The sequence below is a fragment of the Carassius auratus genome, chromosome 4 (assembly GCF_003368295.1).
Source record: "Carassius auratus strain Wakin chromosome 4, ASM336829v1, whole genome shotgun sequence".
In the NCBI taxonomy this organism is placed as follows: domain Eukaryota; kingdom Metazoa; phylum Chordata; class Actinopteri; order Cypriniformes; family Cyprinidae; genus Carassius; species Carassius auratus.
In genome coordinates this window covers 18,800,317-18,815,492 of record NC_039246.1, presented here as the reverse complement: position 1 = coordinate 18,815,492, position 15,176 = coordinate 18,800,317, and the positions used below count along the sequence as shown (strand labels likewise).

General features: G+C 38.1%; 1 protein-coding gene across 1 annotated transcript in view; it reads right to left on the bottom strand.

The window, feature by feature from the left end:
- The window catches only part of LOC113061649 (carboxypeptidase M-like), a 43,984-nt gene that overhangs the window by 13,969 nt on the left and 14,839 nt on the right, over positions 1-15,176 (bottom strand). The window contains exon 4 of the mRNA XM_026230962.1: positions 5,578-5,747. Within this exon, the coding sequence (XP_026086747.1) occupies positions 5,578-5,747 (170 nt within the window). The remainder of the gene's footprint in view (positions 1-5,577; positions 5,748-15,176) is intronic.

The following is a 15,176-nucleotide window of genomic DNA, read 5'->3' as shown; positions in this document are numbered from 1 at the left end:
TGGTATTCAAACAATTAAATAAAGTTACATTTTGATGATTTAATTGGAGATACGTTTATAATATCTTTGAAAATAAAAAAAGTTTACATTGTAATATGCAGGGATCATTGTGGTTTACACAATGTCATAGTCTAATGCAACTCAGAAGCCAATGGAGAAAAACAAACAAACAGGTTTACTTGTTTTGGTTGGGTTTTGTACAGAGGTTTCGAGGTTCAATAATCAAGTCTTCTTGGGTGGTCGACGTCAAAACGCATAGAAAAACCAACCCAGGCGCAATAAACAGGATGTGTGTGCGCACCACATTTAGCTGGCTTTCGAACACAGCTGTTTCTTCCAGCTTTCACAATACAATAATAATAATAATAATGATAAAATAAAGTATTTAAAAATTGGCCAGTTCTTTCATCATCAGTGGCTGTTGTAGTTTAATGGCAGAGATGAGCTTGCTTATGCCAAGTTCTCTCACAAATATTGAAGCTCTTCTACTTGTTTGAAAGCTTTTGGAAACTGATTAAGCACCTCATAAATCCACTCAGATTCCCTTGTGTGTCTGGCTCCGTTTGGACTTGAGTTGTTTTCTTTCGCTGATTGCCGGCCTCATCCAGACACCCAATTCCTCTCTTAAGACCCTCGAATCTAAATCATGGTGGACGCTTAAGCTGATCGATGCGGCGTGAAACATATTTGGTCGTAAAAACAGTTGATTAACAGCTTTCGCCTCCATAAACTATTTGTCTAAAACAGCTCTTGAGGTTTCCATTAGTGGTGAGGTGTTAGTTTGATGAACGGATCGCTGATGGCTTTATCTTGTCTGATGCTTTTTTTGCCATTTCTCTTAAATGCTTTGGATTTTGTTCGAGTAGCTGATCCTGGGTCAGCCTAAACTGACACACTGCTCCATCTCAGATATATACAGTGATACTGGAGGTAAACATGGTGGGGTTTACGTTCCTTCAACCACTGTTTATATGTAATGACAGCTTGGAGCTGATTTATTAGGATGACTCCTATATCAGTGCAACTTCACACACACAGAGTAAGATTTCTTAACATGCACAATTGCAGCCATAAAATCTTTGTCAGCCTGCACTCAAGGTCTGTCAGCATAATTTGGAGGAGTGTCAGGGCTGTCACAGGGCGTCTGGATGTGTGAGAGCCATTAATCTCTGAGTGAAAGGCATTTAATAGTGTTTATGTTGTGCTTTGTGGCTGTGGAGTGATCAGTGCAGAACAGAAATATTTCATGTTTCACTGATCCTTAAAGGAATAGCTTACCAAGAATTCAGTCATTGTTTATCAAATCGCATGTCATTTTTAAATCTTCATTGGATCCAACAAAAGAGCAGAATGGCCAGTTGGCTTTTGTACAACTCGTGTGGACTTTCAAATAATGTCACTGATGTTTACTTTTGTGTGTCATTCAAAAATACAAGTTTGTCATTCAAAAGTTCTAAAATACACAAGAGATTGATTTAAAAGAGACAAAATAATTCTTTAGCTAGATCTAGAAAATGATAATTTCATGCCAGTTGTATATGGTGTGAAGTGTCAATTGTATAATAATAATTATTACTATTATTAGTAGCATGTTTTAAAATAATGGAGGACACTATATTTTGTGTAGGATTCATTAAGTAATAACCCACTATCCCATTACAAACAGAGCCAGCCACATGGTTTACACCTTACAGGAATTTGACAAAATGATTAAAAAAAAAAAACTCTGTACCTTAAAATGAGGCAGAGACTTTGTGTTGCCCTTTAAAAGACATTACTCTCTCTGTGTTATGGTGTGTGTGAGATGTTAAAGATGGAATCAAGCTGTAGTGGCTGCGTTCCGCTGCAGACTCTCATACTCGGCCTGAGGAAAAATTCCTGCAGTCCAGCTGTGCTTTCGGCATCAAATTATAGTACTTTTTCTGAAACCCCAGAAGAGTTTGATTTGCGCCAATGACAAACTGACCGTTTGTGTGCGTGCTCGGTTCTTTTAGCAGTGAAAAAATGAAAAACACCAGACCAAAACATCTGTGGATCTTTTGATCACCCTAAACGTCTAAAACCTCAAATGTTGTCTTTTCTTAAATCGGCAGGTCAAATTACGCCATATTGGACATAAATCTGACAACACAGTGGATTTCATTAGCTACCAAATATAGTCAGAGTACAACAGCAGCTGGAAATAGACCCAAATGATTTTAGCAGAATGTCGTTTCCTGTCAATAAGTCCTTTGAGAACCACATTTCCTCTCAATCTAAAGGATGACAACATGATATTGCAAATTATGGTCTGTAACTCGTGAGTTTGAGTCTTATTCTTCATCCAACAGCCTTACTGCAAAATGTATTTTGTTCCGTCACTGGATGTAAAGAAACATGCACCCCCAAATAATGGCTGAAGTTCATTTTTAGTGACATGCGGCTGAAAATGTTTCTTTGTTTTTCACCTTTCACAACTGATGGTTTTGGTGAATTATTCTAAACATACATAGATATTTTGAAAGATACAGCAATGCCAAGCATTTTGTCCCCCGAAGGAACGGGAAAGTAAATTTATTTTTAATCTTACAAATGGGTTTTTTATAAAATGGCAATCCAGCACTGGTTAATACATCTGATAAAATACAGATGGCTTAAAAGAAAAAGAAAAGGCAACTGCACTTGGTTCTTTATCTGGCCGACACCTTTAGATCCGTTCCTCATTCTTGTTAAAAGTCATGTCACAGATCAAAGAGTATATGATGAAATGCCTGTACCAACGATTTCAGAAAGGCCAGTGAAAGGTTTGAGTAGATTGTACGATGAAAAGCACATAGGCACTGGGCAGTTTGAACTACTGGCAGGTTCCATATTTTACATAAAACATCAATAAGACCTATTTGCCAGGGCAACTAATGTTGTGGTTCCTACACTCTCGCTAGACTTGTGTGTCCTTTAACAGTACAAGTTTCCCCTCAGCAAAGACAGAAGCTGGACTGGGTGATAAGTGCACAAGTCAAATAGGGTTCGGACTTCCACAGTACTTAAGTGCTGTGTTACTGTACGGGAGTGGCAAACTGGAACTACCCATTAAAAGTCTGAAGGAAGAATTCAAATGTACAAAAGCAAGGGTGGTTATGACCCTCACTGACTGGCAGCAGTAAAAAAAAGAAAAGAAAAGTGGAATCCAATTGAATCCGTGTGGATTTGGTAGTTCAAGTCCAACAAGGGAGGGCTGACTTTGGACTCATCCCAAAATCAAATCAATGGTAAAGGGCAACGTCAAAGCAGAAGAGACAGTTCATGGAGGAAGAGATGAGGCGGCAGACTAAAGCCATTTCAGTGGGTAAGCAGGGTCAAGGAGCTAACTGGTTGAACCTAGAAAAGAAAACTCAGCTGGTGAGTTATCTTGGAAATGGAGGATCCTCAGTGGAGCAGGAAACAAACCTGGTGTTTCCCCCAGATATTGTGAGTACAAAACTTCGGCCAGATGTGGTCCTTTAGTCCGGAATAAACTAACCCAACAGGAATAAAATAACCCTAACCCTAAGTTGTGCAAAATGGCTGACCATTTTTTCAAATCTCTGACCTGTTTTGGTACAAAAAAAAAAATGGGTAAACTTTCTGAACTAATCTTGAGAACCCATGCAAAATCTGAAACTGCATTTCATGATCTCTTTAAGTAACCGGATTCAGAACTGAAATCAAAATGATACATTTGCTTGTGCTTCCCATCTGTTTCTCATGTGAAATGTCATAGGTTGAGCTCTGCCTGATCAAAATAAGAGACAGTGGCAGCGACTGACGGGTCGTGTTGTTTGTTTCGGTTGGTTGAGAGCAGTGGTACATGCAGGGCTGCCAAACCTCACAGGAAGCTCGTACTAAAAGCCACGGCAATAAGAGCGAACCGCAGCACGTAAAAATACCATCGTCATCATCGTCAGTGTGCACAGCTGCGTGGCTGCTGTTGTAGCATACCCGCTCGCTTTCACTCTTGCTCAATCTCCTTCTCTCTGAGCTTGCCCACCATATCATCAAATCCAGATTATATCTGTTTCCAATTGCGCCCCATCTGAGCAGGAGCGCTTATGTGGTCTCAGGCTGCAGGAGTGGGACTGTTCGTATTCAAGGATGTGGCTTCTATGGTATTAGATGAGGTCTGGTGTGCCTCCAAAATCCTTGGGCTTACGGAGTTGGACATATGACTGAACTCGTCTCACACGGCCTCAGTTGCAAAACCTAGTGGGTTGCCTCACTATCAACTGCCTATAAAGACAGCGACCTTTTAAATGTGCATTCACACTTCTAGAGGTTTAATTGTGGCAGGCCGCCAAGTCACTGTGCTGTCAGTTGGCAGTTTTTCTAACTGGCCTTCTCTCTGTGTGACTGCTCTTTTGTAAAATGTTGAGCTCAATTTGATCACTTAACAGCCTCTGTGGCTCACAGATAGGTATATAACAACAATATAACATTTACCAAATTTGATAGGATTCCACCTATGATTTCTGAGTGATTTCTTGCAATATAATTAGCAAAACATTCATGCATTCATGGATTAAGTTTGCTTTATTTCCAACCATACGGAGTGATTACAGATTGAGATCGCCCAATGGTAACTTGAATTTACACACCTTGCCTCCATACAACCAATCTACATCATCTAGTTTCTCTGAACAAAAAAGGACAACATGAGGGGCTGACTTGTATTTGATTGGGATCATTGGAATCAGAAGGCACCAAAGTGATTGTACAGCATTTTGTCATCCTGTTGGCACGGTCTGGTCAAAAGCCACATTGTTACATCCACAGAGATGAATAAAGCTCAGTGATCCAGATAGGAGATTTCATATCTTCTGATTGCAGATTTCACCTTTTTTTCCACATGGGTACATTTTTGTATATCAGCGGGTTGTGGCAACAGACCAAGGAAAGTATTTTCCATTGCTCCAGGGTTTATAACACCCCTTTCCTCCAGGAAAACTTTGTACCACTGTTTGGGAGTCTGAGGGTCACACAGTTTGAGTTCAGTCTGTTTGCTCTAATGGAGGGTTTTTTTTGCGCACCTGTATGTGTGAGTAAGATCCCTCATGCGATAGAATACATGCGTTTTCTGCTTTTGTATCCTGCTTATCTGCAAGGTTTTGGATGATTTGTTGGAAAATCGTGCTGTATCTAAACGTCTCATCCAAGGCATGATTTCTCTGTGCAGACCATTACAGGCTCTGACAACTTGGAAATATACTGAAAATAAATTCAGCTTTTGACAGAACAAATGATTTTGTTCTTCTGAATATTAAGAGGGTGATCATGGAAAAACAGAGTCTCCTTTTATTAAATTGTACAAACTTAATGTTAATCTCTACCCAGTCCATGCAGAATGAAACTGTACACCACATTGCCCCTAGTAGGCCTGAGACTAGAAACATATCCAGGTAGTAGCAAGTTCATGTATGGATGCAATAAGTACAAAAATGAAGGACATAATGTTGATGGCTCATAAATTGTTACTTCGTTCCAGATTTTAAGTGATATGCCTATGTTAAACTTTGGGCATGCTAGCCATTGTTCATATAGTTTTGGCATCTCTTTCACACTTACCGGCCTTTTGTATTTGTGCATTCCCGAGCAGATGACTCAAAGCCGTCTGGGTTCATGGATGGCAGGATGTGCACACGACTGCTGTTCAACAAATGTGTCACCAGCGGATCGCTCAGATAACTGCTGGTCAGATAATCGATCAACTGAAGCAGTAACACACGGCCAACAGCCTGAACACAGAGAAACAAATACATTCAAAAACAAACCATGTTAACATGGTAAGCAAGGTAAACTTAATGTAATGTCTGGCCTTCAGTGGTTTGTTTTAAATAAGCAACTGTATGATAACATGATAAAAAAACCACACAAAAATAGAAATAAATATTACAAAATAAATACAACAAAAAATATAAAAGTAAAATAAAATAGACAGCAAATTTATACTAAATCTTGATAAATTGTGTGCGCTTTGCAGAAGCTGCATTTTAGCTTTGCCTACGCCACAGAATTTCACCGTTGGTCCAATGGGTGGTCCTTACAGACCACTGAGATTCTGCTGTGGGACAAGTTACCCAGAATACCCAACAATAAAAATCAAGTAACTGTCTAAATGCCTCATCGATCATGCTTGAAGCTACTTAGGATAAACATAATATATATCATTATCCTGATAGCACTGAAGGCGAATGTCCAACCCTCCCTGCAATCGCCGTCCAAAGCCATGCCCCCGAATGCTTTTATGCTCACAGACCAGAATACCAGAGACAACATTACCACAATAGGCTACATCAGCGGTTCCTAATTCAAGTCCATGTTTGTCTGCCATACTAGAGCCCCTTTCACACTGCCATTCCGGCAAATACAGGGGTAAAGTGTTCCTGTAATTGTTCCCTGGTCGCTCGATTTGGCACTTTCACACTGCCAGTGATGACCCGGTATATGTGCGTGCTTTCACACACAACCCTTGAAGATCCCGTAACGACATGTGACATAAGCGCGTGACGTGTAATGTACGAGTCGACAAGGCTTGGCCCGTTATACTTTAACTGAAGCAAGCAAACGATCTCTGAGTCAGCGCGGAAAGTGAGGAACTAACTGATCTCTGCTTCATTACAGTTTGCACATATGTTTTCGTTGCGAATGTTGATCTTCCTTCAAAACAGCCGGTAAAAGAGTCGCGCGATAACGCGCGTCATCACTTCGATACGGAATTAGATCTGGCTTTTGTTCACACAGCGCTCGTTCCGGATCGATTACCGCAATGTTACTATGTCCCCGACCCGGGTTCGATTCGGTAATCAATTCCGGGACGTGGTTGCTTTCACACAGAAGGCGACCAGGCAATGTTACGGGAATATTGCGGGTCCGACGTGCAGTGTGAAAGGGGCTTAGCTGTCTGCACAGCATACGTTAGGATTGAACATACATCTATTGGTACTACGCCTTCCACAGAATATATAAATACAGATAAATAAATTCAAACCATTTATCTTAATAATTGCTATCAGGATGTGAAGAGAGTTTCAACCAGTATAACAAATAATTTCTGAAGACAATCACCCGTTGCACCTTTAAGATTTAAGTTTAGGACATGGCAGTCAAAATTATCTTTTTTGTTAACTGTCCCATTGAAATTCACTACAACAAACATCTTTCTTGCCTAATAAACTTACAAAATGACATTAGTACGTCACATTTAAAAGACTTGTGTCAGTATCTTTAGCAGGAAATGAACGGTTCCTTTCCTAGGAAGACATCATTGAACAGATCATTCATGCTACATCATTGTGGTGTCTTCTGGACGTCACAGGCCATCAGGGGCACTTTGATGTGGTGTGGAGTGTTTGCACTGCTATTCACATCTTACAGAGAAGCTACGTATACCAAACACTACTCACAGAAACTGAAGCCCAAGGCCCTCATATACTGTAAGACAACATGGTAAGCATCGAGACTACAGATGGTATCGGTCTGGTGTGGATGTCGGTGTACTCTTTCTGAGAAATGACTGCCTCCATTTGTCCCAAGGACACTCCTTTTTCATGGAACCTATATATAGAATTCTAATTAAATTCTTATGTTTTCTCTTTTTAAATGCTTTCATTTTGTTTGAGTGTTTTAACTTTTTTTTTATTATTAGCATATGATAGAAAAAGGCTTCAGTGATTAGATTTCTATCAACTATATCAACCAGATCTTCATCTTTTTAATGGTTTTATTTGAGGACTTTGTGGGATACTTTCGATTTAATGGTATTCCCTTTAGTTTTTCCTGGTCCTTCATCTGTTGATTCGGATTTCAAGGCCATAAGAAAGAAACACTTGCTCCATTAGATCTCCAAGCAAATTCTGTAAACCAAGAGCTTAAAATATACACTAATGTCGATATATTGTGTCCTCTAGCTCTTCCTGTCTCCAACACATACTCACTGACTCGTCTCAGAACAAACATCTGTTTCAGCAGCAATTATACTTTTTTGGGGAAATGGTAAAGTATGGTTTCACGTCTCATTGACACATCTTAGAAGTTCTTCAATATTGTACTTGTTATTTTATAGTTTACATTACTGCAAATTGCTTTATTTAGGGGTTATATGTTGATGTGTCATTTCATTTCTCTTATGAAGTTCATTGAAGTGGCGGAAACTTTATTGATGTGGTTTGGTTTTTGTTTAACATACAATTTACATGGTGGCCCATCTATTGTGAGGGAAAACAGCGAACTATGAGAAGATCTAAGAACTGTTTACCATTTCCTCTTCAAAAGACCCACACCAACACAAACGTCACACCCTCTGTACCCTCAGTGCTCCAGACGTGATTACATGGCCCAACGCCAGGCCTGAAAAACATGACGATCTTAATACGGAGCCCTGATGCTCACACCTGAACATCACCGAAACTTTTCAGCACGTGTGTGAGGGCACAGACAGATCCTTCACACCTGTGAGGTGATACATTTAAGGCCAAGCTTACACTTGATGGTGAAACAAAACACTTGTGAGAGAGGAAATGAGGGAGGGCTCCAGCTTAATCATTTAAGGAGGAATTTTGATTCAAACAGAGTTTATCTGGCTGATCGCTGCAGATTCCCCACATCTATCGTTTTATGTTATGAAACGTTTCGTTGAAGTAATTGTGAAATATGACACTGTTTCAGACTGCTGACCATCTGAATACTGTGCATAATACGAAGCATTTGCAAAAAAAAAAAAAACGTAGTGTAAGGGTTGACATTCGATAACTTGTAACTGCTATTTTAAAAAAGATTAATGATCATGCAAATATGAAAATATACACGATACTCAAATAATGGCTTTTTCCGTCCAAGTAGGCAGTTCTTGGCCAGACTTAAGACTGAATACTGATGATAGTTGTGAGTCTAGAAAAACATTAACTTTACTGAAAAGCCTATAAAAACGGTAGTGGATTTATTAACTAAACTAGAGGAGAATATTTATGGATCTATTTCTGAGGTATGAAGGCTGCTTGTTTAAGTTGGCATCTGTGTGCAGCCAGTGTGTCTCAGTTGGCACATAGACAACAGAAGAATTTTCCTAGATAAACAGATACACACTATGTCCCCCAGATTCTTGTCAAGGCCACCCAAATTCGGGCACGTCATAACTCCCTTAAAATGTGTACAATCCTTAAATAAGATTATGAGTCAATTCGAGAGAGCGAGAAAGAGAGAGAGGAAAAAGCACGCCACTGTTGAAAACCTCCGGTCGAACTATACAGCAGTCTGTATATTCACAATCATGCTTCCATGCAGCCCGTGTCTGGTCTGGCCGGAGAAGCATGCAGAGGAATAATTTAAGATGGAAGTAAAACCAGAGCTGGGAAAAGACACAGTCACACTGCACTGACTCTACAGTTCAAGGTCATCTGACCCAGTGTTAGCAATAAGTTTTATTATACTTAATATTAAAGTATGCTAAAGACAATTCAACTTTAAATGATGTGGCTTTTTGAGAAATAATTTTACTAAGCAAATGCAATTATGATTTTCACTGGGTGGACAGAAAGAAAAGATCCATTGGACTTGCAGTGTTGGATGCTCGCAGTGTTTTCAGATGCGTCATTTTCTGAGAGTATTTTACAGTTTACTAAAACTTCAAGGTCTTGCAGCAACCCAATATAAGTTTAACTTAAACGGTCACAAATATATTACCTTAATGATAGCACTACTACCACTGTATGGAATTACATTTGCTTCAATAAAAATTAACAAAACTTTATAAAACTGTACGTAACTTTTTCAGAAACTATCAAAAATATGCCATTACAAAAAGAAAAACACAATGAAAAAAAAAAAGAACTCAGTCGCACAAATTTAACAGGCTATGCAAATATGCTTCATTCTTTGTTAATGTTTTTCAAAGATTTGTTTTTGCTAATCGTGGTTTCTGAATTCATTGCCACAGATTTCGCTACGGTTCACAGTTTTTAGTTTTTTATTTTGACACTAACCTCTCATTTAACAGTGATCTACACTGATTGGATAGTTAGCTTTTGATGGACAGGTGCTCTCTGACCGGGAAGTACAGACGAGACTCAGTGGCGCGCATATTGGAAAACTCTCACGCTGATTAAATCTGGTCTCTACCGCAAAAAAAAAAAAATAAATAAATAAATAAAAGTTCACAGACAAAGTGAAAAACATTTATTTTAAGCTCATACACAAGTTCTACCCTGTAAATAAGTTTATAAAAATATTTAAATCTGACATTGATCTTACAGGCTTGTTTTGTTCGAGTTCTGAATAAACTGTACACTTATTTCGGTCATGTCACTACACTCAGAAACTTTGGGATGACACTGGTGTATTTGACAAGTCTAAGATTTTGCCAGGCTTCTCAGTACATATGAAAAACATTATATTTGTGTATTATGACTCCGACCCCACAAAGGAAAATATCAGTTTTGTTATAAAAATTTTTCCTAAACAAATTTCATTCACAAATGCAAATTCTCCAACTGTAAACCGGTCTCCTCTGTTTTCCTAAAAGAAATGGGAAACTATTTGAATGTAATAACAACGGTAAGCTTATAATAATGTTTTCTAATTTGAGTGGTATGGGTATCTTTTACCGGGAAATTCAAGCATGCTGCTTAATCATTACGTCACATCTGTAAACAAAGAAGTTGCCCCGGCTACTAGCCTATCACATGTGAGGATAACTAGTGGATTGCAATCCAGAAAGCATTATGTGTTAATGACACATGCGAATGAAATTAAATTATATTTCAGTTTCAAATGTACTTCTGATTGCAGATAGCCTGGGATCATACAAGATCTGTATTTTAAATACAACCGGTTCAAAGGGAGCATAATTTGATTTTTAAAATTTCTTTGAATGAAATTCGAGTGGTATGACAATTAGAGATTAGACTGTACAGAAACTGAAATCACAGGCTGATATACACTATACACCTTCACGTAATTAGAGTTGTTCTGATTCCAATACTAGTATCGGAAATATCACCAATACCACAACAAATTCTGGCATCGGCAAGTACATAAACCCATATACCGATCCGATACTATTTATGACCGCTAGCTTTGCCTAACCGCTGCGCGGTTCTTCTTCGCTTCACAGAATGCATTGCAAACACAGGAATTTGTGCTGTTTTGCCACAAGCAACCCTTGTTTAGAGCAGCGAAGAAAAAATGAAAACGCATTAGCAGTATGTCCGCTGTTTAGCAGTATTTCATTATAACTAACCAGACAGTAAAACGGTGTCTAGGTATGCCAAAAGTACTGGCACTTCATTACCAAGTCAGTGCTGTAAAAACGTGATGATACCAGCGTCTCTGTAGTACCGGTAGTAAGTTACCGATTCCCGAGTATATTCGGTAACCGCAGCTGCGTTCAGTCGCTTCCGTGTTAGTCTAAGCGCAGGGCTCCAGACTGTAGCCGAATACATACTAGTGTCTGTGAATATTAAACTGCAAAATACTATTTAAATAACATGAGTAAATTGACAATATATTAAGCTACTGTTGTAGCCTACAGTAGATTTAGCAATGTCTCTATGTAGTAATTATAATACGTCTCTATTAATAATAATAATTATGCCTAGACGATTGCTTGTTTTTTTTTTTACTTGTTTCGTTGTAAAGAGATTATCTGATTAATATGTATTTTTTTATATTCCTAGACTTATTTGTTGCAGTTTGTTATACAGTTATATTGTAAAACTAAGATACCTTTTTTAGTTCACGGTGTTAGATTTTTTTTTTTGCCTTTTTCTCTTACGAAAATAAATAATAATATCGTAAAATTCATGTCAGATAATAAAAATACTGTAATAAATACAGTTGTTCACCATGTATTTGTTCATGTTTTATTAAGGGATAAGTCTGAAGCAAACCATAAAATAAATTCTAGCAATTACACAGGGCTATATATAGCTCTGGGCACTGGACAGGGGCACTGCACACAGATACACCCCCTGTATACACAGCCAGGTATCGGAGCAGTACTCTCTATCGGCCGATATCCTGAGCCCAGGTATCGGAATCGAGAAAAGAAAAAGGGTAAAAAGGACGAAAAAGAGGCAAAACTTAATGATTGCAGCTTAAAAAAAAAAAAAAAAAAAACTGATCTTAAAGGGATCATATGATGCGATTAAAATTGTTCCTTTTTTTTTTGGGAGTGTTACAAGCTCTTGGTGCATAAAAGATCTGTAAAGTTGCAAAGGTTCAAATCTAACGATATATTCCGTATAACAGTTAAGTCAACCAATCCTACCTAAAATGGTTCATTCTAACAAGGCCCCACATGTCTACGTCACGATGTGGGAAGATTCGCATAACGATGCCCAAATGTTTATGCAAAGAAAGGCGGCGTCATTTTTATTCTCGCCATAGTATTGTTGTTGCTGCCGCCATGTTGTGGAGAAGCAGTGTGTTTCATTGTGAAAGCGAAACTACTTTGTCCTTCAAAAAATGATCAAATAGAAATCAGTTGATCGGTTAAGTGGTATTTACAACACTGTTCCGGAACGGTTCAACCCAAATATTCAAATGTGTGAAGCACATTTCATGGATGACAAGGACTGTTTCCTGAGAGAGTAGGCTACAATGCCGGTGTCTATTTCTAAAAAAATGGGACAGTACCATCTTTGCAAGGACAGTCTGGTGCTTCTGACTCACCATTTTTAAGTACATTTAACATTAAGAATTTGCCACTGATGATTCAAATGTGAGTTTTGAGAAAAGTAGAACTTGTTTGCGGTTTCTCCGATCAAAAATGCAGACATGGTTTGGTTTACACAGGGCGATATGCAACATCATGCATAAAAAGACAATATAAGTCATTATAATCCTTAATTATGTCCCCACTGGATGTGACAAATGCCTCATTAATAATGGGCTTTATTATTTTTGTCTTGTTACTCCGCACTGAAACACATGGAATCACAGTATGGTAAGGGTCGTAACGTTTTCGTTACACACTTGAGAAATTGGGCCAATCATATTGAGCTGCCAACAGAGCACACCTCTCTTTTCAGAACAATGAGCTTTGTAAAGATTGACGCGTTTCAGCAAGGCGGGGCATAGAGGATCAATGTACATTGTGGAAAATGTGTTTTCGAAACCTTTAACTGCATAAATACATTGCATTACAACAAATACACAAAATAAGGTTTCTTTTAGCAATGCCATATGCCCCTTTTAAATATTTAAATTAATTAGACCTGCTTTTTGATTTATGCAATTTAACCAGTAGTAAAAGGGTCCAAAAAAAAATGGCATAAAATAAAACTGATTTCATAGGGCCCCAATTAAAATGGCCCCAAGCCATAGAGACTAGAATATCAGGGGCTGTATCTTTATACAGTTAGTCTACTAATACAGTGTGCAGAAGTAAATGAAATCCACTGAGTAAATCTTGACACTATTCACATTTAAATGCACACATCATGCTAATAATAATTACAAAAAGTTTACATGCAAACCAATTACCCAACAACACAAGCAGATTTTTTTTTTTTTTTTTTTTTTTTTTTTACGGGTCTTGTAAAGATGGTTATTTCTCAAAGCTGACTATACTCAAGAGTATTACATTACACATGTTGTGATGTTAAAGCATGAAAACCCTGGAGTATTCCAAAATGTCAGCAGGAAACTCATTTTCACATTTCTTTCCCTCTCTCCAACTCTGGCAGTGCTTATAATATCTAGTAATATCTAATACAACATCCAAGCTTCAGTAATAACAAAATAAGCTTGAAATTTGTCAAACCATAAGTAAATGGATTTAAAATGAACAACTGATTCTGCTGTGGACAGTATCTTCTGGCAGGATACTGGAAATCATTTGCCTTGATCCTCAAAGCATTATGGGTAGGGGTCGACCAATATATTGCCAAGGCCAATATATCGTCTGATATTTGCCATTTTTTAAATATCCACATTGGCCGCTAAGTTTTTCTGCTAGACTGACTTTTATTTTGATGGAACTTAGAGTGGCAGCGCCAGAGCGCACACAGTGCTTATGCTCTCTCTCTTGTTCATCGTTGTCGTTAACAGTTATGTCTAATTATCAGATAGAACGGTTAAACAAAGGCATTAATGTAGGAATTGAATGCTTTAAACTATAAACTCATGATTTCAAATTATAATGTGCTTTATGCATTTGCCCACTGTCAAATTCTGTATGAGTGCTGTATGTAAAATGAGGGTTACCCTGGCTTCATTTGAAAAATGATTCCCACTGCACACAAACTTCCCAAAATACTGAGTGCCCGCTTGGTTACAGGGTTTACTTTTTATTGTAATCATTTTATTAAATATTTATTTATTTGTGAAAAATACTGTCATCTAAATTATAAGTATGTTGCTTTTACACACTTATGTTTAATCCATTGTCAAATTATTTCAAATTCTTAAATACGGCTTTATATCGACTATGGGCCCACCAACACACCCTAGAAAATGGCAGAACAATGCCCTAATGACTTTAGCAACACACCAAACATTGCTAGTGTGCAAACTCCCAGCAGCCAATTGTAAAACCAGAGCAAAACAAGTTGTCCAAATCCTTCATGAAACCATTTGCCTTTACGCATTCGGATAATGCTTTCATCCAAAGTGGATTAAAGAAACATTTCTCTGTAAAATCAAACAAATAATCAAACACACAACCTTGGTGTTGCTAATGTTTGAGCAACAGGAATACAGATGCATTTCATAAATTAATTAATGTTTCAAAAATGCCTCTGACATATCCGTTTGATCTGTTTTCATGTCATAAATGAGGTCCAAAGTAATGTAATTATTTACTTCTATTCCCAGTAATGCACTGATGTAATGGACAATTCCCATCTCTTCTACGCTTTCATCCCTCAGTAATCCATACTAGCTCTATCTGTGTTTACGGTCTGTATGCTTGTGTTAGCTAAATGTTTAAAGAGACTTTATGCCATTCAGGTTTACACAATAGGATTATGTTCTGTCTTTGGGGGTCATAAAAGACTCAGACCATTTTAGGAGCACTTTAGTGGTTTATCAATGGGCTGGCACACTTCACTGTGAGATGACTCATGGATGCTGATGGGCAATGTTTGTGAGACTAATCGGAGTAATGTTTACAGGTTTTTTTAAATGCATCTCCCATCTTGGATGTTCATATGGCTTCCTTACATTTG